General features: G+C 46.2%; 1 protein-coding gene across 3 annotated transcripts; it reads left to right on the plus strand.

Annotated features, from left to right (window-relative positions):
* The first annotated feature begins 647 nt into the window (after positions 1–647).
* Positions 648–27,091, plus strand: CNR2 (cannabinoid receptor 2). 3 transcript variants are annotated; one of them, XM_022552150.3, is made up of 2 exons: positions 648–751; positions 23,377–27,090. In XM_022552150.3, the coding sequence occupies exon 2, from the start codon at positions 23,422–23,424 to the stop codon at positions 24,502–24,504; it is 1,083 nt and encodes a 360-aa protein (XP_022407858.1). In that variant the 5' UTR covers positions 648–751; positions 23,377–23,421; the 3' UTR covers positions 24,505–27,090. The 3 variants fall into 3 exon arrangements, with proteins under 3 accessions (XP_022407858.1, XP_022407860.1, XP_022407854.1); XM_022552152.3 differs by lacking the exon at positions 648–751 and adding an exon at positions 4,181–4,295 and having other exon boundaries at positions 23,377–27,091; XM_022552146.2 differs by lacking the exon at positions 648–751 and adding an exon at positions 6,649–12,355 and having other exon boundaries at positions 23,377–27,091.
* The last annotated feature ends 41 nt before the right edge of the window (positions 27,092–27,132 follow it).

Genomic DNA, 27,132 nt, shown 5'->3' on the forward strand with positions numbered 1-27,132 from the left:
TTGACCCACTTAGCATTTTTAGAAGATTTGACTTTGTGGTCAACATTCTAAAATTGGAAGCCACTACATAAAAGTCAGGTTTTCTAGTATCTGTTGAAAAATGTGGTACATCTTCCAAATGCTTGGAACATCTAGCAATCGGGACTGCACTCCCAAGTAGCAAGGCTTGCCTGGAGCTGAGAGATGTGTTCCCCGTTTCCCCTGCAGTCCCCGCCACTCCTTATTGCCCCCTACCAGCATCCTTCACCCATTTATGCCTGGTGCCTGTAGGCATTTGGATTTCAAAGCTCTAGTCTGGTGGGGAAGAGCATTAGAATGGAATGTCCTTTTAGGTGATCTGTGTAAAAAAAAAAAAAAAATGGGTGCATTATCCCCATTTTATAGATGAAGAAACTAAGGTTTAGGGAGGTTGAGTGAATTGCTCAGGATCATAACAGCTAGGCTGGGTTGGATCCCAAATCCCATGACTCCAGGGCCTATGCCCTGGCCAGAGATCCCCATGAGAAACAATTCAACTGTAAGGGCAAGGACGTTGTGACACTGGGTACCCAGAGGGGAAGTGGTGACAGGGACGGAAGGCCAGAGCTGCCCACACTCACTCATCTGTGAGAAAGCAAAAGCAAGAGAACGCTGGTTTGAAGGCAGCAGCCCCACAGGAGCTCTGACTGGGACCCAGGGCTGGGCCTTAGACACACAGCTGCCAGGACCCCTCAACGTCCAGCTGGGTCAGGGAGCTCAGCCAGGGACAACCGTGAGTAGCTTTTTCTGTTGTCTTATTTTGGGCTTCTTCCTCATTCCATAAAACCTGTGTTCTTACCTTATCCCTTCCCTCCAGGGTTGTAGGAAGCTGGGTGGGACTGCCTGGGGCCAGGGGATTGATGTTGTAGAGGACTCCTGAGGTTTTTGAGGACCAACCCCTGGAAGGTTCAGGGCTGGTGCAGCCCTCACCCTGGGACAGGACAAGAATCAGCTCTCAGCATTCATGTCCGCCAAAGTCAGGACACAAGGTGATGATCACAGCCCGCGGAGAGCCTCGCTGTGTGCCAGGTGCTGCTCTAAGGGCCTTTCATGTTTATTTAATCCTCACGATGGTCTAAACCATTCCCCACTTTACAGATGGGGGCTCAGCCACTTACCTGAAGTCATATGGGCATTAAATGAGAGCTCTGGTCTTGAACTTAGGCATTCTGGCTCCATGGCCCACTCTTCAACCACTAGGCCCTCCTGCCTTACAAGGTACAGGCCTAAACAGCAGATGGTGGGCCAGGAAAAAAACCCTAAAAGACTAAGGCTGGAAAAGACCATCTGATGAGTCCCGGCCTTTGTTTTACAGGTGGGGAAACTGAGGCACAGAGAGATGCAGCTTGCCCGGTTGAGGCAGCTCGGTAACGTAGTGAAGTCTAGTCCACACTAGACCCAGGAGGCTAGGGGTCCACTTCCCTGGAGGTTCCACTCAGCGAACAGTAGTGTTGACAAGTGTGTTCTGGGGTCAGTGCCCAGGTGCGAACCCCAGCGCAGCCTCTAGTAGCCCTATGGCCTCAGACAAATCACTCCACTTCTCTCCCACTCAGCTTCCTCTTCTGAGAAATTTAGGCCCGGGACCATCAGTCACAGGCTCGTGGGAGCGTCGACAGGATGATGCCAGCACTAGGATGGGTACCTGTGGCTCAGCAGGTGGCTGAGGTGGAGATTCTGATCTTGACTCCACCTGCTCTGGCCCTGGATTAGAGATGAGGATAAATGAGGCTGCGCGCTGTTTCTCCCTGGAATGGGTGGCATGTAGACACCTTCAGGGCATAAAGACCAGGACTGAGGTGGGGGAGGGGCTGGGGAGGAATCTGGGGATGCCTGGGAGGTGGCACCCGACAACACTGGCCCCAGCTCTGCATCCGCCTTCTGGCTTACCTCGAGACGGCCCCTAACCTGCCCTGGGGCCAAGCATCAATTTCTATCAATGAAGCATGTCCTTTATCCTTTGGCTCGTTAAGGTCAGGTTAAGGTGGGAAAATGGCAGCCCGGCTCAGCTGAGCAGAGCCCTCAGCGCCAGTCTCTTTTCTTCCCTCCTCATCTTGTTGCATCTATTAATCTTACCTCATGCTCTCAGATGTGCATAAAATGTTCTTTAATTCGCTCTTTTTTTTTTTTTTGGCTGCATTGAGTCTTCCTTGTTGCGTGTGGGCTTTCTCTAGTTGTGTTGAGCTGGGCCTACTCTTCGTGTGGTGCGCGGGCTTCTCGTTGCGGTGGCTTCTCTTGTTGCGGAGCACGGGCTCTAGGCACGCGGGCTTCAGTAGTTGTGGTGCATGGGTCTAGTTTAGTTGCTCCGTGGCATGTGGGATCTTCCCGGACCAGGGCTCGAACCCGTGTTCCCTGCGTTGGCAGGCGGATTCTTAACCACTGCGCCCCCGGGGAAGTCCCTATTCATTCTTATTAAAGCACATTCAATAAGACTCTGAGCCCCCATCCTCCTGAACTGGTCAGTAACTGAACCTCAGTGTGTACGGAGCTTCCCCCGCCCCCACCCCCGCCTTCAAGCATCACACATCAATTCTCAGGGTCACCTGCAGAGCACAGAGTGAGAGAAGCCACCCAGGCTCCTCCTTTGGTGAATGCCCCTTGTCCAAATGGGTTGGATCCTCTGAAGTCCAGCCTGGAGCCCGGATTCTTTGCCAAGTCTCGAATCCCCTGTGTCTTGGGTTCACCCTCAGGGTATGCCACCTGGCAACTTTCCCCAGAGGTCCCACCATCTCCCCAAGGCACTTCCAGGCCAGAGCCCAGGTCCCCAACACTCAAGGACCCACGACCTCTGGTCCCCTCCCTGTGTGGGGCCATCTTTCCTCTCTCCTCGGCTTTCGATCACAGATGCTGGCTCTTCTCTCCCCACCCACCTGGGACACCAGCTTAACCTTCTTAGGTTTTTCACAAAGGACAGGAAGAAGGGCTGTTTTCCAACAGCTTCTGCTTTCCACCCCACCCCTGCGCAAAGTCTCTGAGCCGGGAGACACCAAGGGCACTCTGAAGGGAGACAGGCTGTCCTACCCTACAGAGGAGGAAAACCAAGGCTCAAAGGCAATGGGTACTCGCTCAAGGTCACATGGCCGACGGAGAGGAGCCAGCGTTGGGTCCTGCTCTGCGGGTTCCAAAGCTTGTGCTGTCAATCACCGAATCCTGTGGAAGACCCAAGTCCCCCTCACCAATTAGTCAGGTGGCCCTGGCTGAGCCACATCACTTTTCTCAACCTCAGTCTCTTCAACTCTAAATATGAAGCTATGGTAGCATTACCTACCTGTCTCAAAGGGGTGCTTGTTTATTTTCTGAAGTTAACATTTACTGAGCTTTCTAGCACCATATGCTGGAGCTCTGCTAGCCCTGAAGACTTACCTCTTTCAATCCTCACAGCAGCCTGTGGGAGAGATGCTGTCACTAACCACATTTAAGAGGTGAGAAACTGAAGCTGACGCGGGCTTAAGACCTTGCTCAAGTTCACACAGCTGGTCACATGCAAAGCCAAGACCCAAACCCAGGTCTGTCTGAATCCAGAACCATGGTACATTGTGGTGAGAATCAAACTGGAAAACAGTTGTGGAAAGTGCCTCCTAAGCAGTAAGGTGCAATGCAGGCTCCAGGGTCAGCCCTCTTCCAGCAGAAAAGAACAAGACCATTATTCCCTATTCCCACCATATCCTGGAGAGATAGGGTCCACAGAGCATGGGGTGTGTCCTGCCCCCACCCCCATGCAGCGAAGACCCCAAAGGAAAGAAAATAGCAGACCAGGGCAGATCAGTGGGGTAGGTCAGGTGGGGAGTGTCATTAGACCCAGGCATGGGAAGGAAAGCTGTGGGTATCCCATCCAAATGGGGAGGATGTTTGTGGGACCTCGGGCAGAAGAGACAACATTGGTGGGTTGGGCGTCCTGTGGGTTTTGCTGCTTCTCTTCTCCTCCCCCACCTGCTCCCACCTGCACAGGGGAGGCCCCTGATCTGCTCACCCAGTGAGTCAGAAGCAGCCCCTCCCACCAAAGCCCCCCTGCCTTCCTCTCTGGGGGTTGCGGCCACTCCAGAGTTCCTCTTTGAGAATCACAGCTGCATTCACAGTGTTGCCTCTGTCAGAGTTCAATGAGTCCATCTTTTATGTGTCTCCGTGTATCTGCCTGGATCCTGGGGAATCTGATGGAGCCAAAAGCAGGAGATGGGAGCCTGCTGAGGACCACGGGGGAGTGAGGTGCCTCATGGACCTTCTCTAAGTTGTCACATAATACTTATTGGACAGATGAGGCCACCAAGGCTCAGACACAGCAGGTAAATGGCAAAGACAAGAGTCAAGCCTGGGTCTGTCTTTCCACTACTTTCCACCAGCTCTTCCCAACAGGGAAGAAGGTGTTCCAGAAGGTTCACATTATTAGAATGTTTTCAGTTTTTGAAAAATTAGTGGATAATTATTTTTCCATTTAAAAGATATTTTTCTCAGGGTGAGAGCTTCTTAAGATACACGGGAATCAGGAATTTCCTGGTGGTCCAGTGGTTAAGACTTGGCACTCTCACTGCCAGGGTCCTGGGCTCGATCCCTGGTTGGGGAACTAAGATCCTGCAAGCCACATGGCGCAGCCAAAAAAAATTTTTTTTAATAAAATAAATGGAAGAATCAAAAGCAGCAGTTAGTGGTGATCAAACAAACAATAACCTCATGACCCCCAACCAGGCTGTTCATCATTTGGCCACTGGAGTGGCTTTGGCTGATGCAAGGTTTTACATTGGTCTTATTCTTAATCTTATGTTGTTTAATTTATACCTTGAATGAAGCAATGATTAAAGAAAGGAATCAAAGTGAACTCTGAGGTCGAACACACAAGGAAACAGGAGAAGGATGATGACTCCTCCGCAGATAAGTCTCAAGATTTATCATTTGCATTTATCTGATCAAATTCCTTATATACCTTGTCATAAAAATTCTTGTGAGTTACAAAATGTTAAAAAGAGAAAATAGGGCTTCCCTGGTGATGCAGTGGTTGAGGGTCCACCTGCCGATGCGGGGGACATGGGTTCGTTCCCCGGTCCGGGACGATCCCACGTGCCGCAGAGCGGCTGGGCCCAGGAGCCTGCGCGTCCGGAGCCTGTGCTCTGCAGCGGGAGAGGCCACAACAGTGAGAGGCCCGCATACCGCAAAAAAGAAAAAAGAAAAAGAGAAAATAATATGTACTCTTTCTTTCCCTGTGTTGGGCATAAAGGTAATCTATACCTGCAAGGCATATGCAGAGAGGTGCTTGCAAATAGGGACCTGAGAGCTATTTTATCTTACCATACAACAAACATAACATTCCCTTTTAAAGTACAAATCAGATTTTTTAAAAATTTATTTATTTATGGCTGTGTTGGGTCTTCATTGCTGCACGTGGGCTTTCTCTAGTTGAGGCGAGCAGGGGCTACCCTTCATTGTGGTGCATGGGCTTCTCATTGTGGTAGCTTCTCTTTGTTGCAGATCACAGACTCTAGGCGCACAGGCTTCAGTAGTTGGGCACGTGGGCTCAGTAGTTGTGGTGCATGGGCTTTGTTGCTCCGCGGCATGTGGAATCTTCCCAGACCAGGGCTCAAACCCACATCCCCTGCATCGGCAGGCGGATTCTTAACCACTGTGCCACCAGGGAAGGCCTACAAATCAGACTTTTAAGCATCAAATGCAAGAATGCAAACCCCCAGCTTATGAAAGTGATCTCGCAGGGCTTGCGGGATCTTAGTTCCCCAACCAGCGATTGAACCTGGACCACCAGGAGATTCCCCATTTCATTCTATTTTAATGTCTATTTGGTCCCCCCATAAACATCACTTTAAAATTTGTTCAGCAACCATGCATTTTCTTCTGTCATGAATTTAAAGCAAATCAAGCACATATGCCACTGTAAAGTGGGGAGAAGTCAAAATTTGTTTTTATATATTATGCATATAATTTAAATAAAATAAATGTTAGGGAAATTTTGGAAATAATACACTTATTAAAAATAGTACATTTGATTTAGGGGGCTTCCCTGGTGGCACAGTGGTTAAGAACATGCCTACCAATGCAGGGGACACAGGTTGATGCCCTGGTCCGGGAAGATCCCACATGCCACGGAACGACTCAGCCTGTGAGCCGCAACTACTGAGCCCACGCACCTACAGCCCGTGCTCCGCAACGAGAAAAGCCACAGCAACAAGAAGCCCGCGTAACCCAACGCAGAGTAGCCCCCGCTCGCCACAACAAAGACCCAACCCAGCCAAAAATAAATTAATTAATTAATTTTAAAAAATAGTACATTTGACTTAAAAACACTTCCTTTTTCATGGACCATAGAAAATTATGATATAGCCCAAATAATTCTCATGGGGGTTTGTAAAATTATATTTTACTGTGAAATAGTTCCTGAGTCAGGAGAGATGAGAGATGGTCTAGTCCAACCATCTCATTCTATTTTATTTTACTCTTTAAATTTTGGATACGATCCTTAAGTAATCTGGCAGAGAAAATGCACACGAAAACAATAAACATAATAGCTAACGTTTATGAGGATCTGTTAAGTGCCAGCCAGGCACTGTGTTATGTGTCTTCTACCTGCCGCCCGCCCCGTTCTCCCCTCGCAAGAGCCCTGAGGGGAGATAATTTCATTGTCCCCATTTTACAGATGAGGACACTGAGGCTCAGGATAGTGAGGTAATTCACCCAAGAGCCCACAGATTTAATAAGGGGGCAGAATCAGAACTCACAACTGTGACTCAAGCCTGCCTCTTAAACCCCTAACTATTCCCTTCTTATTCTGAGCTGATCCTTACCTGTTCACCACCTCTCTTCACAGAAGCAGGAGATAGAAATCCAGGTTACCCTGCAAGTGGGTATACTGAAGGAGTCAGTATTGCTGGATCTGATCCCAAATCCTAGGCCAGAAATGGTAATGTGCTTTCCTCTTCACGGCCACGGAGGCCAGAAGCCAGCCAGATCCCCAAACACACGTGAATTCATTCTATCACAAAAGCCTATCGTGGAACTTGCATGAGGGTCAGCTCCACAGATGTCTGGCCTCTCCTTATCTGTCCATGGCCTGAGTGCCCACACTAGGTTTCATTTAGCATCAGCCGCGGTCCAGCTGTCCCTGTGACCCTCCAGCCACTCTGTCACACTCACATCTTAGCGGCCTGCAGCCCTACGCCTCAGCCTCTTTACTGATGCCAGTTCCCTCAATTATACAATGGGAGTCATACCACTTCCCTCATTGGCTTGTCGTGTGGAATATATGAGTTAATGTGTAAAGGGCGCAGCATGGAGTCTGGCCCACAGCATACAGTAAGTGCTCATTCAGTGTCACTTTCTGTCTTTGTCGTGAGCACTGGTGTGTTTCAAGAGCTGAGCCTCCAGGGCTCTGCGCATCATCACCCCACCACTCCCGCCTCTGCTCAGGGACCAGCCCAAATTGGAACCGCCACCCCCGCTGCTGCAACCCTAGAAACAACCAGAATCAGGATTAGGGAGGGACCCCACCCTCTGGGATCTGGCCAAGCCAGGAAGAGGCAGAGCAGCCTGAAAGGAAACCACAAGGGATTCAGAATACCCACCATGCGGTTAACCTTTTCCTACTTTTTGCTATACAGAGGAGCCACCATGAAAAGTCCTCAGCATCCATTAATGGCCTCTCTGCCCCCCCTCCCCCTACCCCATTACAACGCTTTGCTTGTCTTACAGAGAGCACTTCATGGGCGGAGGGGGCTGACTAGCCGCTTCTAGGTGTAATTTTAACAGTTTTAACAATGCTCCTAAACCCACCTGCTCCCCCCGCCATGCTTCCCATTGACTCCTGACCAAGCTTCCACCAGCAGCAAGTACCCCCAGGGTGAGGGGAAGCCAGAGACTCTTATCGGGCATTTACACTTTAATGATTGAGTTCCTAAAATTTTCTGTAATAGGTTTTCTTTGAAAGAGGAGGATAGGGACTTCCCTGGTGGCGCAGTGGTTAAGAATCCGCCTGCCAGTGCAGGGGATGCAGGTTTGATCCCTGGTCTGGGAAGATCCCACATGCCGCGGAGCAGCTAAGCCCGTGCGCCACAACTACTGAGCCCGCGTGCTGCAACTACTGAAGCCCACGCACCTAGAGCCCGTGCTCCACAACAAGAGAAGCCACCACAATGAGAAGCCTGCTCATCGCAACAAAGAGTAGCCCCCGCTCGCCTCAACTAGAGAAAGCCTGCTCACATCAACAAAGACCCAACGCAGCCAAAAATAAATAAATTTATTAAAAAAACAAAAAAGAAAGAGGAAGATAGGCCTTTAGTTCCTATTATCAAGATGAAGATAACCAGCACAGAATCAGAGTGAAGCCCTGAATCGTAGAGATGCTCCCTGTAGGGGCAGAACCAAGACACATGTCTTCAGACAGCATGTCAAGGTGCCCATCCTGAGACTCTGAACCCTGGGATCTGCTAAAGCAGGAAAGAGGGAAGCCTGTGTACTTACAGTATTTCAAGAACCGCCCCCCCACAAAGGATAGAGGTCCCCAGGAGAAAGCTTCAGGATCTGACTGAGGGTGATGGGCCTGGGCCTGGGTTCAAATTGGGCTTTACCCTCTGTATGACCTTGGGCAAGTCACTTCATTCCCCTGTGCTTCTATCTCCTCGTCTGTAAAAGAGGGACATGAGAATAGCACCACCTTCCCCTCCTCGTTGTGAGGAGTAACTGAGTTTACATGCAAAGCCCAGTGCTTGGCACACAGCAAGCCACTGTCATTAAGGTACAGTCCCCCCTACCCTGCGATCCCCCTCTCGCCCATATATTCAAGGCGGGCAGGTCAGGCTCTAAAAGGCTTTCCCTATGTCCTCTTGCCACAGAAGCTTTGAGAGTCACTTTTGACATGTGAAGCCAGGCGTGCCCTTCCTGCTGATGTATATCCTATCAGTCCGTCTTTTCCCCCATAAATCGAGCAGTTGTGTCTACTTTGAGAATCTTGAAGAAGGTAGCCCTCCCTGAGGATTTTCACAAGTGTCACAGAACTCCTTCAACCAATTCACTGGACAAATATTCCTCGAGCAGCTGCCATGGGCCAGGCAGCGTTCTAGGCCCCTGAGACGCAGCAGGGAACAAAACAGACAATGAACCCCGGATCTCTTGGAGCTGACCTGTCAATGCCCTGGCAGCTAATGGTGGTGCTGGAGGCCCTGGTTAGAGGAAATGGTCCAAGGAGGAAAGGAGGAAAAGGAGACCAGGGAAGAGACTGTTGCCCAGAGTGTGAGAAAGACCCCCGTCCCCCTCCATCCAGGCTGGCCTGCCTTCCATGGATTGGGTCTGGCACCAGCCGTAGCAGAGCAGCCTGGCTTTGGGTTCTGATTCCGCCACCTACAAGCTGTGTGACCCTGGGCAAATCCATTCAGCTGAACCTCACTTTCCTGATCTCTAAGATAGTGAGAATGAAGCATTTCTATCTGCGAGGGCAGTTTGCAGGATAAAGGAGAGAGTGCAAGTAAAATGCCTCCTGTAGTGCCTGCCACAAAGGAAGCACGGGAGACAGTGAAAAATTCATTTTCCTCATACGCTTTAACCACAACGACACATTATAACAGACTGAATGGAGATGCAGATGAGAATCCAGCTGCCTGGCAATAAAGATATCTGCCCCCCAAAGTTATTTTCATTAAAAACATGTTATTTCTATTAACATGTAACAGCTTTATTAAATATTGTTTCTAAGTTGTCAGTTTTGGTTTCTACCCAGTAGGTGTTGAAAGATGTAACCTGCAAGGAAAGCCCTTCAGGATCTGGGTAACTTTTGAGATGGTAAAGAGGTGCTGAGCCCACGAAGTTTGAGAACTGCTGCTCCAGGCGTTCTCACTGTTATAGCTCTTTTCCCACCTGACAAATCCCCGCACCCACTCCCCGCCTCTGCCCTGCCCCGGCCCCGGCCCAGCCCGCCCCAGTTGTGTGCAGTTAATTGCACAACTCACAAAATGGAAGAACCAGGTTGGAAGGGTTTTGAGATCTCATCTGGTGCAGATGGACATTCTGAGAAGGGCACCGTTCTGCCTGAGTTTCCCAGGCATCAGTTCTACCCAAAATTGGAACTGGAATCCAGACTCCTATCTCCTTGGCCCAGGGCTCTCCTCATGATTGCAGGCTGTCAGGTACTGACTTCTTTACCGCAGCCTGGTTAATAATCCATCAGGCTCCCAGGCATATTGTCAGCTTCCTGTTCACTCAGCTCCAAAAGTCCTGACTGGATGGACTTCCTTGGTGGCGCAGTGGTTGAGAGTCCGCCTGCCGATGCAGGGGACACGGGTTCGGGTTCGTGCCCTGGTCTGGGAAGATCCCACATGCCGCGGAGCGGCTGGGCCCGTGAGCCATGGCTGCTGAGCCTGCGCGTCCGGAGCCTGTGCTCCGCAGCGGGAGAGGCCACAACAGTGAGAGGCCCGCATACCGCAAAACAAAAACAAAACAAAACAAAACCATACAGAAGTCCTGGAAACAGGATCTTCTCCCTCTGCTCACCCCCTCTCTCCTGCCTTCCTCCTTGACCACGCCCCTGCCCTCACACCAGCCCAAAGGCATAGCAGACATGGCATTGTCACTCTCATTTGTTGCCAACTAACAAAGAACTTGAGAAAGTGAGGAGAGGGACTTCCCTGGCAGCCCAGTGGTTAAGACTCTGCGCTTCCACTGCAGAGGGAGCGGGTTCCATCCCCGGTCAGGGAACCAAGAACCTGCATGCCACGTGGCATAGCAAAAAAAAAAAAAAAAAAAAAAAAATTTTTTGAGGAGAAAGCTACAATATGTGTACGTATTATATATACATATATAATCTGCCATCAGTGGCGGGCTAACTGTGTACCAGGCACTATACTGACCATGATGCTATCCCAACTAGTCCTCGTGCTTCACCACCGATGAAATGTGTACTATATGTTATTCCCGTTTTACAGATGAGGAAACTGAGGAAAAGAAGTGAATGAAGTAAGTGACTTTATCCAAGGGCACAAAGCTAATACTTGACTGAGCCAGGACTGGAAATCAGCCTGACTGGCAAATCCATGTGGATCAAGACTTCACCAGGCTGATGGGGACAGGACTAAAATCTATGCCAGCTAATAGTAGCAATGGAGGCATGACTAAGTGAAGAGGAAAAAGACAAAAAGAGAAAAGAGATGTGATTTGACCCTGGGGCTAAAGACAAAAGATTGCCTGTGTCTGGTGTCACCTGGGCAGTGTCATGAATTAGATCCTGTCCCTTTATCAACTTGACTTTGTCATAACATAAAGGCTCAAGTCTGGCTTGGCCTGCCACTTGCTGTGAACTGGGGGCAAGTGACTTGCGTTCTCTAAACCCATTTGCTCAAGGAATGCTACCTGCTTCATATAATAGCCATGAGCCCTTCCCTGCTGTGCAAACTGTCAAGTATGATCTGAATGTGGGCCTTATGAGTCTATTCTCTGAAAGGGAAGTTGCTAGAGTATAAGGTAGTTGAAAAGAAGAAGAAGATATTTGAAAAGACTCAACAAAACTGTCCTGTGGGCAGATTTCAGGTTTGTTAATTTACCGTGTAATGGCTTGGAGGTAAAGAATGTAAAGCAATAGGATGGGACCCTGGGTCTTCAGAGGAATGAACAAGAGCACAGGTTCCTGACGCCCCCAGCCAGTCTCTTAGCAACCCTGTACCCCAATTTCCTCATTTATGAAATATTGAAAATAATAATATCAGGTTTAAATGAGATACTGAAGAGAAAGTGCTAGTGCAATGCCAAGTGCCCATCACCACTATCCTCCAATCTTCTTTTCAGATGGCAGTATGGAGGCAACAGAGAGTAAGTGACTTCTGCATAGAATTAACCAGTGCCAGAGCCAGGTTCAAACCCTGAGTATCTGCTTCTTAACTTGGGACGCTTTTCTTTCTACTACATTGCACACACGCTCTGTCGTTCAATTAGGCGGCCAAGCTACTGCTTGTTTTAAATAATTATTTCATCTGCACATCAAGAATGCTGGTATTACGGGGAAAATATTTTTGCAACTCAGAAGTAAACTTGTGAACAGTTAAAAGAAAAAAAGAATTCAGGTATTAATTTCCCCAGTTACAGGTGAAGAAACTGAGGCTCAGAGAGTTTGAGTAACTTGCCCCTAGGTCACACAGCCCATCAGTGGCAGAGCTGGGATTTGAACCCTGCAATGCTTCATTCCGAAGATGTGGCATTTAACCTTCGCTACAGTGGAAAGAGGATTCAGGCATCATTTAGCTCAATTCCTCCTGGGAGAGAGGCTGGAGATGATACAGATTAATGAAGAAGGAAGGTCCAGGGAGAATGAGTGTCCAGACAGCAGGTGGTGACCCCACAGACCCCTGGGCAGGAATGATGAATGGTGAGTAGACAGCAGACTTGGGACAAAATCCTTCAGCCCCACAAGGCAGATTCATGGGGACTGGGTTTCTTTGACGACCAATAGACATTTGAGAAAGGAATTGTAGAGGAGACCTCAATGATGATCTTTTGCCCCAATTCTTTAAAATACAAATGCTTTCCTAAAAGGACTGGAGGTGGCCTATGTTATGAATTAGGGCAGTGGAAATAAAAGTGAAGCACTAGAGAGACTTCTCTGGTGGTCCAGTGGCTAAGACTGCACGCTCCCAATGCAAGGGGCCCGTGTTCGATTCCTTGTCAGGGAACTAGACCCCACACGTCGCAACTAAAGAGTCCACATGCCGCAAGCCACAACGAGATCCCGAGTGCCAAAACTAAGATCCGAAACAGCCAAATATATATATATATATATTTAATTTTGAAAAAAGAAAAAGAAAAACACTAGAAACTACTAAAAGGAGCAATAAGTGAATGAGGAACCAACCTTGAATGACCCAGCACTGCTGGCTTGTACTGCATTTAGCTCTGAGCTTCCTGGCAGCTGAGGGAAAAGGAAACACGAAAGTTTGTCTGAAGAAACCTGCTTTTTTCCTAATCGACATTTGTTCATTCATTTATTCAATAAGTTGATTTGAAGATATTTAAGAGCCTACTTTTTGCCAGGCCCTGTGCCCAAGGGCTGGAAATCCAGGAGGAAAGTACTAGAGAAATCAGCTTGGGAAATAACCCCTTTGGCAGCCCTTTGCATCTCTCCTCTAAGGCAATTTCTATACTCGCCTCGCATCGATAACCTTCTCCTGCGACTCATATCACTGGAGAAATTTTAAGTTCCTTCTTCCACATGCTGGCCCACCTCCCCTGCCAAATTCATTTTAGGAATGACTATCCTGGTGCTCTGTTTATAAGGTTAAGGATCCTGGACATTTGCCAACCTTCTAGTTAACTCTCTGCTTTCAACCTGCTGCTTGTGTTCCCGCCTCTTTCCGGAAGTCTGGATCTGTGGACCAGGGACACTATAGTGAGAAGCTCACAGTGAGGCTTAGGGCGCGGGAGGACTGGGACAGATGGACAATGTCTGCCATGACTTGGGAATGGGGAGTGGTGGCTTGGGGGCCATCAAATTGCCTTGCTTATGTGGGCTGAGTTCCATCTCCATAGGGCTGCTTAGCTTAGCTCAGGCCCTTCATCAAAAGATCTCCACCAAGAATCTACTGTGGGCTCTTTTTGGTGTGAGGGCGAGTAGAACACAAAGATGCCACCAATCCTTGACCCAGATTCTCCAAATTAGAAGCTCACAGTCCAGGGAGCAATATGAGGAAAAGACACAAATAATGGAAGGTAGACAGTGATCCATGCATTAGGACTCAATGAGTTTCATCCTCGTAGACAGGTAAGGAGAAACCAGAGAATGCTTCCTGGAGGAGGTGGCTTTTGATATAGGGCCTGAAAAACTAAATAAGATTTGGGCAAAGGAATATAGCCCACAGCCCAAAACTCCAGAAAACTTTCTTGCAACTGCAACCAAGTGCTACCAAGCACGGAGGGGAGCTAGGGGAAGAAAGATGGAAGGAAGGCCCCATGACACCCTTCCTATGGCTGAACACAGCACCAAGAGCCCTGCTGGGAAGCAAGTCAAGAGCCTCAACTTGGTCTATTACTAATGGATCATTCATGCAGGTCAAACAGGTTTTTTTTGGTTTTGTTTTTTTAATGTGATGGTCTGGACTTCATGGTAGTAAAGCGTCCATTGAGGATGAGTGAAAAGCTTTCTATATGCCTAAGTTCTCAGATGACAGTTGGACAAGACCAGCACAGAATCCTATAAGAATCCTATAAACTAATTCTACTGAGTATGTCCGGCCATTCATTAGACATATACTGTAAGCCACCATTCATTTCATAAATTTCTATCACTTGATTGCACAACAGGGTGATATGGGTAGTATTCCTCCTAGTTTACAGATGAATGAAACAGAGGCTCAGAGAGGTGAAGTAACTTGCCCAAGATCACACAGCCCACAAGGTACAGAGCTGAATTTGAATCCAGGGCTGGTTGAATTCAAGGAGGTTTTGTTGCCAAGCCTGTGACATTGTGATCCAACATTGTGAGTTTCCCAGAGGAGACCTAAGCAACCCACTTGCTTTAAAGATGAGAAAAGAAAGACCCAGACAGGAGAAAGGACCTGCCCAAAGTCACTCAGTGGCAGAACAGGGACTGGAACCCAGGCCTCCCCACTCCCAGTAAGAAATAAATATGTTGGCTCCCGGCCTCCAGTCTCAGCTTCTCACTGCACTTGTAGCGGCCACAATCAAAGGGCCAGCTCCTTCTTACTCACACATGGTCCCCAGTGCCTTTGGGCTTTCAACACAGCAGTACAGAGGGGCCTGCTGTGACCATGGCATGCTTTCACTTCACACTTTCAGTTCAGGTCAGTAAAACCCCCAGGCGCACCTTTTCCTGAGCAGCTTCCCGGCACTCAATGTGCGCTTCGCAGACACTCAGCAGGAGTCAGGGCTCCAGGTCCTGGACACCCACTGCAGCATGGGCATGTTCTCTGGGGAAAGAGTGTCATGTAGTTTGGGGGTCTGGCATTTTTCTTAGGTGGGAAAAGCACTTGGTTGTTTGCTTCTCTTTTAATACTACATTTGTACGATGTCAAGTCACAAAATGTTTTCACATGCATCAGTGGTTCCTAATATTTGAAACTCCACTGACACGCTGATTAAAAAAAAAAAAAAATGAACCCTTTCCTCCTAACAAACGCACTGACATGAAGTCTTACCTACACTTTGAAAGGAGTGGTACCCCATCACAGCCTCCCCATGGACCTGGTTAAAGAGCCATGGGGGAGATTGCCAGCCAGTTTGGTTCTCCCAAGGAGAATCAGACAGGTCTTGTCATTGTCATTTCACAATGAGAAGAGGGGATCAGAAAGCTGAAGGGACTTGCCCAAAGTCACATGACAAGCCATGCAGAGGTGGAACTGGAACAGTTGTGTAGCACAGCAAGCACTGAGTCTCTCTCTGCGCCGGGCATTCAGACCAGTCCTTGCCCGGGAGGAAGGTTCATCTAGAAGCCAGAAGCTCTGACTCCAAAAGGGATTTCTATCTGCTCAGAGGGAAGGCAGACAGGGAGCTGGGTTTCCTGTTGCTCTGTGCATCCTGTTGTCGGATGTTTTCTTGTTAGGACCTCCATCCAAATGCCTGCATTTCCTGGCCTTACTTAATTTGCACAATAACCATAGGTTGGTGGCCACGCCAGGCCTGGGTGAGGCACAAATACCAGCCACCACCACCCCGGCATCCCTCTTCTAGGCTAGACTCTGCGTGGGGTAAGCCATTCTCTGATGGTGGGGGGCTGTTTTCTAAGGGAAATATGGCAAGAGAGTTGGAGGGGGATGGGACTGGGGCTGCAGGGGTGCAGGGAGGAAGCTTCCAGAAGTGGGAGGGTGGATATGGGAGCTGAGAAAGGCTTACACTGTCTCTTATTCATGTCCAGGGCTGAGAACTCGGCTAGCACCATTTCCTGTCTCACTCTGGGGTGGCCTTGGCAACATTCAGCAAAGGGCATCCATCTCAGGGAAACACTCCTTTTCAGCTTTTTGAAATAGGGTCACTTCTATGCTTACAGCACGAGGGTTTTGATTGTGGTTTGGGGGATGTGTTCCAGCTCTGCTGCTGATTTGTTGGGTGAACTTAGAAAATTACATCCCCACCCTTAGACTGTTTCCTTGATGGTAAAATGACAGAGGTGGATTAGGAGAGAGGTTTTCAATCTGTTCCTTGGAGCCTGAGGGCTCCACAGAGGAATCTGGGCTGCCTGGAAGAGAGGACAATAGGTGACATGAATTCAGATTTTTACTTGATTTATGAATAGGTGTTCCATTGATGGTAAAAAGCATTCTGCTGTCTTAAAATTTAAAAAACACTGGATTATAAGAGCTGCCACTTATTAAGCTCATATAATGCTCCAGGCACATTACTGTCAACAACCTCACTAAGCAGGTTGAATTATCCCATTTGAAGATGCTCCTAATAATAACAATAATAAGCACTTCCATATGTTATATTAATTTACTGAAATCCTCACAAAAACCCATTTTACACATGAGAAATGGGAAAACAGAGGCATTAGGTACCTTGAACAAGGTCACCAGGCTAGGATTTGAACCTACCCTGTGTGCTCCCCTCCCCCTAACACTCTTACTTGGGATCTACACATTGGCAACAGTCGCGTTCCATCCACATGGGTTTCATTCATTAAGCAGTTTTTGTTTGTTTGTTTGTTTTGGCCCCGCTGCGGCTTGTGGGATCTTAGTTCCCCAACCAGGGATCGAACCTGGGCCCTCGGTAGTGAAAACGCAGAGTCCTAACCACTGGAATTCCCCGTTAAGCAGTTTTTTAGCACCGACTAGGTAGCAGGCATTGTGCAAGGCACAGAAGACCCAGAAATAATGAAGGCTCAGTTCCTGACCTTGACGAGCTGTGCATCCTCCTCCAAGTAGTTTAACATCTCTGAGCTTCCATTATCTATGAAATAACAATAACCACAATTCCTATATCAGAGATTGTGTGGATTACTTTAGATTGTGGCTGAAAAAATATTTTGTAGAAGTTAAATTGCATACAAATGTTGGTTGGTGCAGTTATCAACCTGGTTGGAGAAAAGACTAATCAGAACTGGTTATGATGTATACAGAGTAAGTCTAGGAACTTGGTGTGTGACTGCGTGGTCGTGGAAGCTTTCACTGGGAGAAAGACAAGTCCAGAAAAAAGATGAGCCAGGGAGAGGAACCCCTGGGGCAAGGGTGCAAGAAAGCAGAACTATCTGAGGAATGGTGAGGCAACCAGTTGAGCCCAACTGGGGCTGCCTACAGCAGATGCAAAGGAATACTTCTGACCTTGCCTTGCTGTCACCAGACAGTACAGCACGTTGGGGTGGGCTAGCGCTGTCCCATGAGCCCCTTGTCATTTAAAATGTTCTAGTACCCACAATAAAAAATTAAAAAATAGTGGGATAGGGAGGGTTGGAGGGAGACGGAAGAGGGAGGAGATATGGGGATATATGTATATGTAGAGCTGATTCACTTTGTTATAAAGCAGAAACTAACACACCATTGTAAAGCAATTATACCCTAATAAAGATGTTAAAATAAATAAGTAAATAAATAAATAAAAAGAAACGCCCCCCCCAAAAAAGAAACGGGTGAAATAAATGTTTTTATTTAGCCCAATATATCATTTCGACTGGTAATTAATATAAAAACATTACTAATGAGCTATGTTACCTTCTTTTTTCCATACTGTCTTTGAAATCTGGTGTGTATTTTACACTCATGGCATATCTCCGTTCAGACTAACCACATTTATGGTGCAGGTATAGACAGAACTGGAATTGAACCCCAGTTCTCAACTCTTAAATAACTAGGTCATCCTGAGCAGGTTCCAAATTAAGAACAGTTCAGTGAAGTGTCGAGCTCTCTTCTAAATATATTTTATGTATTAATTCACTTAATCCTTATAACGTGAATTATCTATAATGGTGGGTTACCATCATTATCGCCATTTTATAGGTAAGGAAATTGAGGGAGTACAGGGAGCCCAAACAGCTTATCATTCCTAAACCTTCTTCCGCTCTAAAATGAGCATAAGCACACCCACCCTGGAGGTTACTGTGAGGAGGGACTTGAAAATGCAGCGAAGGTCTTCTCACCCAGACACACCAGGAAACCACTGCTCGGGAACCACAGACCTCGCTTGTCCCAACTCCCACTCCCTGATAACCTCTAGCAAGACCAGAAGTAGGGTGAGGAGAGCGAGGCCCTCACCATGGGCACAAAATTTAAATGGGTGCCAAAAAATTATAATAAATTCTGTTTTGAGTGTAAATAAAATATTTACCTTATAAAATGCTGTTGTGAGTTTTAATGACCTACTCTTCCATTTTTCAAAAGTAACTACTTTTTAGTGTTTTAGTGTTTAATGTTTTGAGGGGGGAAAAAAAGCCAGTAAAGAATACAGGGAGGGGCTTCCCTGGGGGCGCAGTGGTTGAGAGTCCGCCTGCCGATGCAGGGGACACGGGTTCATGTCCCGGTCCGGGAGGATCCCACATGCCGCGGAGCGGCTAGGCCCGTGAGCCATGGCCGCTGAGCCTGCGCGTCCAGAGCCTGTTCTCTGCAACGGGAGAGGCCACAACAGTGAGAGGCCCGCGTACCGCAAAAAAAAAAAAAAAAAAAAAAGAATACAGGGAAATGTCTACATAGAGGAACACATTTTTTCCCTTTGCCTCAAGCAAGACATTGCTTTCTAGTCTAGTCCGGGGAAAAAACCTGCACTCGCTCCTGCTTCTCTAGTTCCTCTGCCACTGTCCGCGAGTTCTCTTCTCTTTATCTACTCTATAAATCCTCTACATTCCCCTAAGGGACTGGACTTTTGGCTCAATGGTGTGATGTTAACATTTATCCCTGTTGACACATATAGTTCTAGTTCATTTTTACTGTTTCATTTATTTCTGTGTATGGATGTACTATAATTTATCTATGCATTTTGCAATTGATGGACTTTTGGTGGTGGTGGTGATGGTGGTTTTCTTTTGCTATTTCAAAAATGTTGATTGTACATGTCTCCTTGGGCACATTTTCAGGAGCGGAATTGGTGCATCTCAGGGCAGTGGCTCATCTTCAACTTCACTAGATTTTGCCAAACTGCTCTCCACAGTGTTTGCCCCAACTTACACCCCCGTCACAGTGCTGACCGTTTGCACTCCACATCCTCTCCAGTACTCGATATTGTCAGATTCATCTTTTTGCTGATCTGATGGGAGTGAAACTTGCCTTTCTGTGGATGCTATTGAGGTTAAACATCTTTTTAAAGGATTATTGACCATTTCTCTTTCATGCCTGATATTTTTCTTATTTGTAGGTTCTCTCCTTCATCTTAAGTAATCTTGCCTGAGGTTTGTCTGTTTTATGATCTTTTCAAAGAACTAGTTTCGGTCTTTGTCAGGGCTTCTTATTCTCTGTTGTTTTACCATGTCATCAATTTCTGCTCTTATTATTTCTGCCTTCTGCCTTCTTTGTATTTTTGCTGTTGCTCTTTTTCTAATTTCATGAGTTGGATGTTTAGCTCATGAGTCTTTTTTCTTTTCTAATATGAGCACGTAGGCCTATAAATTTCCCTTTCAGTACTACTCAGATGCATCCCACTCATTTTACTATGTTATAATTCTAAGAATTTTCTCATTTCCTTTATGATTTTTTGGTTCAGGAATTATTCAAGAGCTTCAAACCTGTGAAGTTTGTTAGTTACATTTTTTAAGTTCTTGATATCTAAATAAATTGCACTGTGGTCAGAGAACATGGTTTGTATGTTACAGATAATTTAAAGTTTGTTGCAATTTACTTTTCACCTAAGACAAGACCAGTTTTGGTAAATGTCCACATTTGCTTGAAAACAATGAGTATTCTTTAATTATTGGGTGCTGAGTTCCATATATGACTATTAGATCAAACTTATTAATTGCATGTTCAAATCTTATATATCATATTAATTAGTATATTGTCTGCTTAATTTGCTAACTTCTGAGAGAGGAATGCTAAAAATCACTGACTATTCAATTTCACAAGTATTTGTTGAGTATCTACTATGTACCAAAAACTATTCTAAAGCCTTATATCAGTGAACAAAATAGTCAGTTCCTTGACCTTATGGAACTTAAATTCTAGTGGAACAGATAATAAACAATAAAGATTATGTAGGGTAAATTATATGTTAGAAGGTGATTAGTGATATGGAAAAAATAAAATATAGAGCAGAGTAAGGGGGACCAGATGAGCAGGAGGGTGGGGTGAGCTACAGTTTTAAATACGATGATAGGGTAGATGTCTTTGAAAAGGCAAAATTTGAGCCACAACTTGAAGAAGGTGAGATTGACCCATGCATAGAAAAGAGTGTTCTGGAAGAGGGAACAACTACTGCAAAGGCCCCGTGGGGGGGGCGGGGGGGAGTACCCATTAGTAAGCCAGTGTGGCTAAAGCTAGTTGACCAAGGGAAGCATGGTTAGTAGGGAGGTCAGAGAGTCAATGGGGCCAGAACACACACAGCCTTCTAGGCCACTGTTAGTACTTTAGCTTTTACACTGAATGGAATGGGTGCTGTGTGGGGTTTGGGACAGAGGAGTGACGACATATTTGAAAAGGATCACCTTGGCTGTTGTACTGAAATTAGACAGGCCTGGTTAAAAGCAGGGAGTCAGTTAGGAAGCTATTGTAGTAAACCAAGTAAGAGATTATGCCTGATTTTTAAAATCCTAAATTAGATCAATACCTTTACTCACTTCCTAAATAAAGCTTCAACTCTATTCATCTCTCTTGCCTTGTGTTACTGTCATTCACAATTTTACTTCCACTTTGTTTTTATACCCTCCAAATCAGTCTCAGTCATCATTATTATTGTTGCTTTATATGTATTTTTTTATTTACTCATACATTTATCAATTTATTTGTTCACAATTCCTGGTTGCCTTTCTGTTCTTCCCTCTGTGAAGAATTTCCTTCTTCTAATGGCATATGCTTTAGACTTCCTTCAGTGAGAGTCTGTTAGTGGACAATTCTACTTGTATTTCTTTATTTTGAGTGATAGTGTAGCTTTTTTCCCTCTATCTTCTGGCTATTATTACTGTTATTGGAAAATCTGCTTTTAAATTTAATTGTGATTCCTTTGCCTTTTCTCTCTGATTGTTTTAAATTTTTTCTTTGTCTTTGGTATTCTGAAGTTGTATTATGCTATATGTGAATGTGGAATTCTTTTTCTGTTTGTTTGGTTTTTGCTGGTTGGTTGGTTTTGTTTTTGGCCCTGCTGTGTGGCTTGTGGGATCTTTGCTCCCCGACCAGGCATCGAACTCCGGCCCTGGCAGTGCAAGCGCCAAGTCCTAACCACTGGACAACCAGGGAATTCCCATTGGTTTGTTTTTAAAATTCTGTTCAACGCACGACTATATATAAAATAGATAAATAACAAAGTCCTACTGTATAGCACAGGGAACTATATTCAGTATCTTGTAATAACCTATAATGGAAAAGAATCTGAAAAAGTATATATATATATATATATATATATATATAAACTGAATCACTTTGCTGTACACCTGAAACTAACACAACGTTGTAAATCAACTATACTTCAGTTTAAAAAAAAAATTATGCTCGAAGTTCACTGTGATTTCTGAATCTGAAGAGTCATGTCCAGGAGAATTCTGGGCAATTTTCCACTAGCATCTCTTTGAATATGGCCTCCTCAATGCCCACCACCAATTTTATTCTTCCCTTCTGAAACTCCAGTCAGATATATTTTAAACCTTCTCTTTCAATTCTTCCTGTCTCTTAACCTCTCTTTCATATTTCCCATCTCTCTATCTCCTTGTGCTGCATTTTGAGAAGTTTCTTCAGATCCACCTTCTAGATCAAAGCTTTTCAGCTATTCTCTTCTGCCCTTTAACCTACCCTTAAGGGTTACTGTTTTCAATGACTTCATTTTTCACTTCCAGAAACTCTACTTGATTCTTTTTCAATTCTGCCTAGTCTCTCATTAGGTAATCATGGTTTTGATACCTTATTGTTTAATCATATTAAACATATTCGGACTTCCCTGGTGGTCCAGTGGTTAAGGCTCCGTGCTTCCAATGCAGGGGGGGGTGTGGGTTCAATCCCTGGTCAGAACTAAGATTCCACATGCCGTGCAGCCAAAACAAAAAAACAAACAAAAGCTTATAAACATATTCTATAACATAAACCCAAGAATTGTATGAATTCTTGGAAGTCTAATTCTACTGTCTGACATTTCTGCTAACTCTTGTTCATGTTTCCTTGTGCATTTTGTAAGTTTGCATTGTGAGCTCAAATTCCATGGGCCTTTATATGTGGAAATCTTGTGTGACCTGGATACAAGAGTATATCCCTCTAGAGAAACTCAGAGTTTGCTTTCTAATAATGTCCCATACAATATTTGGGTGCCCTGTTTGTTTTTCTCAATATTTAGGACATTCTTATACTAAGAATGATTCATTACCTGACATTCAAATTTATCTGGACTCCTATAGTTTATCTGGCAAATCTACTGGTGTGAAACCCAAGTCTTGTTTCCCATCCCTAAACAGTTGTTAAAACTTCAGCATCTTACTTACCAAAACTGGCAAACAAAACAAAATAAAACATCAATGCAAAAAACCCTCCACCAGATCACTCTGGATTCCATTTCTTCTTGGTTTTGATTTCCTCTCGGTTTTTGACCCTTGGAGATTTCCTTACTTTCAAAGGGAAGTCTTAGATGTAGTTTTCCGGTTTTTTAAAAAAGACCAAAAAAGGCAGGTCACTTTTATTTTATTTCTTATTTTATTTTATTGAGGTATAATTGACATGTAACATTATACTAGTTTCAGGTATACAACATAATGATTTGATATTTGTATACACTGTGAAATGATCACCACAGTAAGTCATTAACATTCGTTACCACACATAGCTGCAAATTTATTTTCTTATGATGAGAACTTTTAAGATCTATTCTCTTAGCAACTTTCAAATACAGTATTAGTAACTATAGTCACCATGTTGTACGTACATTCCCAAGACTTACTTATTTTATAATTGGAAGCTTGTACCTTTGACTACCTTTACCCATTTCACCCCCCGACCCCAACCCCTGCATCTGGCAACCACAAAGCTCTTCTCTGTATCTATGAATTAGTTGTTTTTGTTTTTCAGTTCCACATGTAAGTGAGATCATATGGTTTGCAGGTCACTTCTGCTTCTTGAGTTCCCACATGCCTCTCCTAAGGCAACCAGTACAGACCTAGCACCCCACTAGGATGAAGAAAGGGTAAAATAGAGAGAAACCAATATAAATCACTGTTTCAACATATGATCCATCACACAAGTAAAGTGTTTGGTTAGAGTCGGTGATTGTATGAGGTCATTATTGCACTGATTGAAAAAGAACTCATTTCTTCTTCTCATTGTACTACAGCAAAGGCTTCTTGGTAAGCCCGGCAGAAGCCGAGGGACCCAACCCATGGAGATATGCTGGAAGATACAGGCAGCCAATGGCTCCACTGATGGCTTGGATTTCAACCCCATGAAGGATTACATGATCCTGAGCAGTTCCCAAAAGATAGCTATCGCGGTGCTGTGCACCTCTCTGGGCATACTAAGCGCCCTGGAGAATCTGGTGGTGCTCTACCTGATCCTGTCCTCACACCGGCTCCGCAGGAAGCCCTCGTACCTGTTCATTGGCAGCTTGGCTGGGGCTGACTTTCTGGCCAGTGTGGTCTTTGCCTTCAACTTTGTAAATTTCCACGTCTTCCATGGCGTTGATTCCAAAGCTGTCTTCCTGCTGAAGATTGGCAGCGTGACTATGACCTTCACGGCCTCTGTAGGCAGCCTGCTGCTGACTGCCATTGACCGCTACCTCTGTCTGCGCTACCCACCTACATACAAAGCCCTACTCACCCGTGGGAGGGCACTGGTGACCCTGGGCATCATGTGGGTCCTCTCAGCATTGGTTTCCTCTCTGCCTCTCATGGGATGGACTTGCTGTCCCAGGCCCTGCTCTGAGCTCTTCCCCCTGATTCCCAATGACTACCTGCTGAGCTGGCTCCTGTTCATTGCTGTCCTCTTCTCTGGCGTCATCTATACCTACGCACGTGTCCTCTGGAAGGCCCGTCAGCACGCAGCCAGCTTGGCTGAGCACCGGGACAGGCAAGTGCTCGGAATGACCCGGATGAGGCTGGATGTGTGGTTGGCCAAGACCTTGGGGGTGCTGCTGGCTGTGCTCTTCATATGCTGGGTCCCGGTACTGACCCTCATGGTCTACAGCCTGGCCACCACTCTAAGCAAACAGGTCAAGAAGGTCTTTGCCTTCTGCTCCTTGCTCTGCCTTGTCAACTCCATGGTCAACCCCATCATCTACGCCCTGCGGAGTGGGGAGATCCGCTCCTCTGCCCACCACCGCTTGGCCCACTGGAAGAAGTGCCTGAGGGGCCTCGGGCCTGAAGGAAAAGAAGAGTTCCCGAGGTCCTCAGTCACTGAGACAGAGGCTGATGTGAAAATCACTCCAGGGCCAGATTCCAGAGAGCTGTACTGCTCTGATCACTAACGAGGTCACTTTCACAATTTTAAATAAGCCAAGTCAGAAATCATTTCAATCCCTGGAGGAGAGTGTCTTTGATCCTCTCATCTTACTTGAACCAGCCCCAAAGGCCTGGACACTTACCCCTTTTCACTGAGTGTTGGCACTGACCCCTGGAGGGCAACCTGGCCACGCCTGTCTGCACACAGTCTGTTGGGTAGCCAGGCCCTGTGAGGGGCGGCAAGGTGGGCAGGAGGCAGGAGGCCTGGGACAGGCTCATTGCAGGTCAGGACAACCTTCCCAACAAGACGGCTTAGTGCCTGCATTCTCTAGAGACCACGGGAGCCAAGCGGAGCCTTCAGGCTCAGCAGTAAAGGGCCTGGAGGAAATCTGGGAAGAATGGATCACTCTCCTGGGATCTCAGGATGGCTGGCTAGCCCTTCTTCCTGTTTAATTGTTGGGTCCACCTTGGTTCTAGAGCTATGAAAGGCCCTACCTGCAGGTCACCCTTTCCCACAGAGGACCAAGAACTGCAATGCAATGAGGACCTAGGATGTTGATCCACCTCTTGCAGAGATAACTGACAAGCCTCCAGTTCAGGGCATCTTATCATTATGACACCGGCCCTCTCTGACACCCTGATAATCCCCACTCACAACCACTGTGTCCTCCTAGGTATGTGGGGAATACAGAGGAGACTGGGATCGCTTGAGATGCAGATTGGTTTTGTGAAGACCTATTTGATGGTACCACTGGAAGCAGGCAGTGTCCCAGGCTAACCCAACTCCAAAAAAAAGGAAGATATTCACAGGGATTTTATAAATCCCCGAATTGTTCCCTGTCATCCCTCAATTCAGCCCCTTTGTCTCCTCCACCCTCATGCCCTATAATGAATAATAAACAGAGCAAGTGGGAGGAGGGGGAAATTCCCTTACTATGTGCCAGGTGTGGTTCTGACATCCCACAGTCCATCATCTCCAGCAAGGATTCAGCCCCATACTTTTGGAGATCCCAGGACACCCATATCTTACATATCAGGGAGGCTAGGTTCCTACCAAAGGGGCTTAAAGCAGTAGGCAAGAGAAACTGTTGATGGTGCGGAGGACTGCAGAGGAATCCTAACGCAATTATTTGGAGCTACAGATGGAATAAAAGGAAAGATATTGATTAAACGTGTCTTCATTTAATACTTACAAGACAAGGTGTTCACTGTTCATTCATTCATCCACCCACCTCACAAATATGCGCCAGGCTCTGTGCTAGGTCCTGGGCGTCCAGCCGTAAATGAGACTCTGCCCCTGTCTGACGGGGCTCACATTCTACATGCTGGTGGGAAGAGAGCCAATAAAAAAAGAAAGATGATTACTGGTGGTACAATGAAGGAAACCGTCAGGGTCGCGGGAGAGAGGTTAACTGAGGTAACATTAGGTAAGGTATGACTACTGTGTGCTCTGGTCATAAGAGTCAACTGGCTTTTACTGAGGTTTTACTATGTGCCAGGCTCTGGGCTACGTGGTTTTAAATGAGGGATCTCACTTAGTCTTCACAGTAACCTGATGAAGAGGGTTTGGTATCCTTATTTTACAGGTGAGGAAATCTCTGAGAGGCAAAATCACTTGCCTGAGGTCACACTGCTAACACGTACCCAAAGCTGGGGTTTTCAATCCAGTTCTGTTTGACTCCTAAGCCTCTTTACCACTAACCTCTTGGCCTAGTTCAGTCAAATTCTGCTCGATTAGGATAGTAATAATAAATAAGTCTATAAATAATAATGACTTCAATAATAATAAGTCTAAGTGATAAATATGTATAAAGTATAAGTGATAATATGACTTAATAGGTCCAGTAATAATATTAGACTTTTGTAACATCAGATTGCTGCGAACTTAAGATAATAACTCATCATTATTTCTCAACATACTTCATTTTATGCCCTGTATTAAACTTCCTGCATCAGTTTTCCACAAACTGAGTGGCTTATAACAACAGAAATTTATTCTTTCACAGGTCTGGACTCTAGAAAATCAAGGTGTCAGCAAGGCCATGCTCTCACCAAAGTTGCATGGGGAGGATCCTTCCTTGCTTTTTCCAACTTCTGGCAGCTCCTGGTGTTCCTTGGCTTGTGGCAACATAACTCCTACCTCTGCCTCTGTCTTCACATGGCCTTTCCCCACCCTTTATCTCCAGGTGTCTTTCTTTTTTTTTAATTGAGGTATAGCTGATTTACAATGTTATATTAGTTTCAGGTATAAAATATAGTGATTCGGGCTTCCCTGGTGGCGCAGTGGTTGAGAGTCCGCCTACCAATGCAGGCGACAAGGGGTTCATGCCCCGGTCTGGGAAGATCCCACATGCTGCGGAGCGGCTGGGCCCGTGAGCCATGGCCGCTGAGCCTGCGCGTCCGGAGCCTGTGCTCCGCAACGGGAGAGGCCACAGCAGTGAGAGGCCCGCGTACCGCAAAAAACAACAACAACAACAACATAGTGATTCAACATTTTTATAGATTATACTCCATTTACTTACTATAAATATTGGCTATATTCCCTGTGATGTACAATATATCCTTGTAGCTTATTTATTTTATGCATAGTAGTTTGTACCTCTTAACACCCACCCCTATCTTGCCCCTCCCCCTTCTCTCTTCCCACCGGTAAC

Source organism: Delphinapterus leucas, chromosome 1, assembly GCF_059928025.1.
Source record: "Delphinapterus leucas isolate spDelLeu-1000000601 "Yukka" chromosome 1, BTC_Dleu_Yukka2, whole genome shotgun sequence".
NCBI classification, from domain to species: Eukaryota; Metazoa; Chordata; class Mammalia; order Artiodactyla; family Monodontidae; genus Delphinapterus; species Delphinapterus leucas.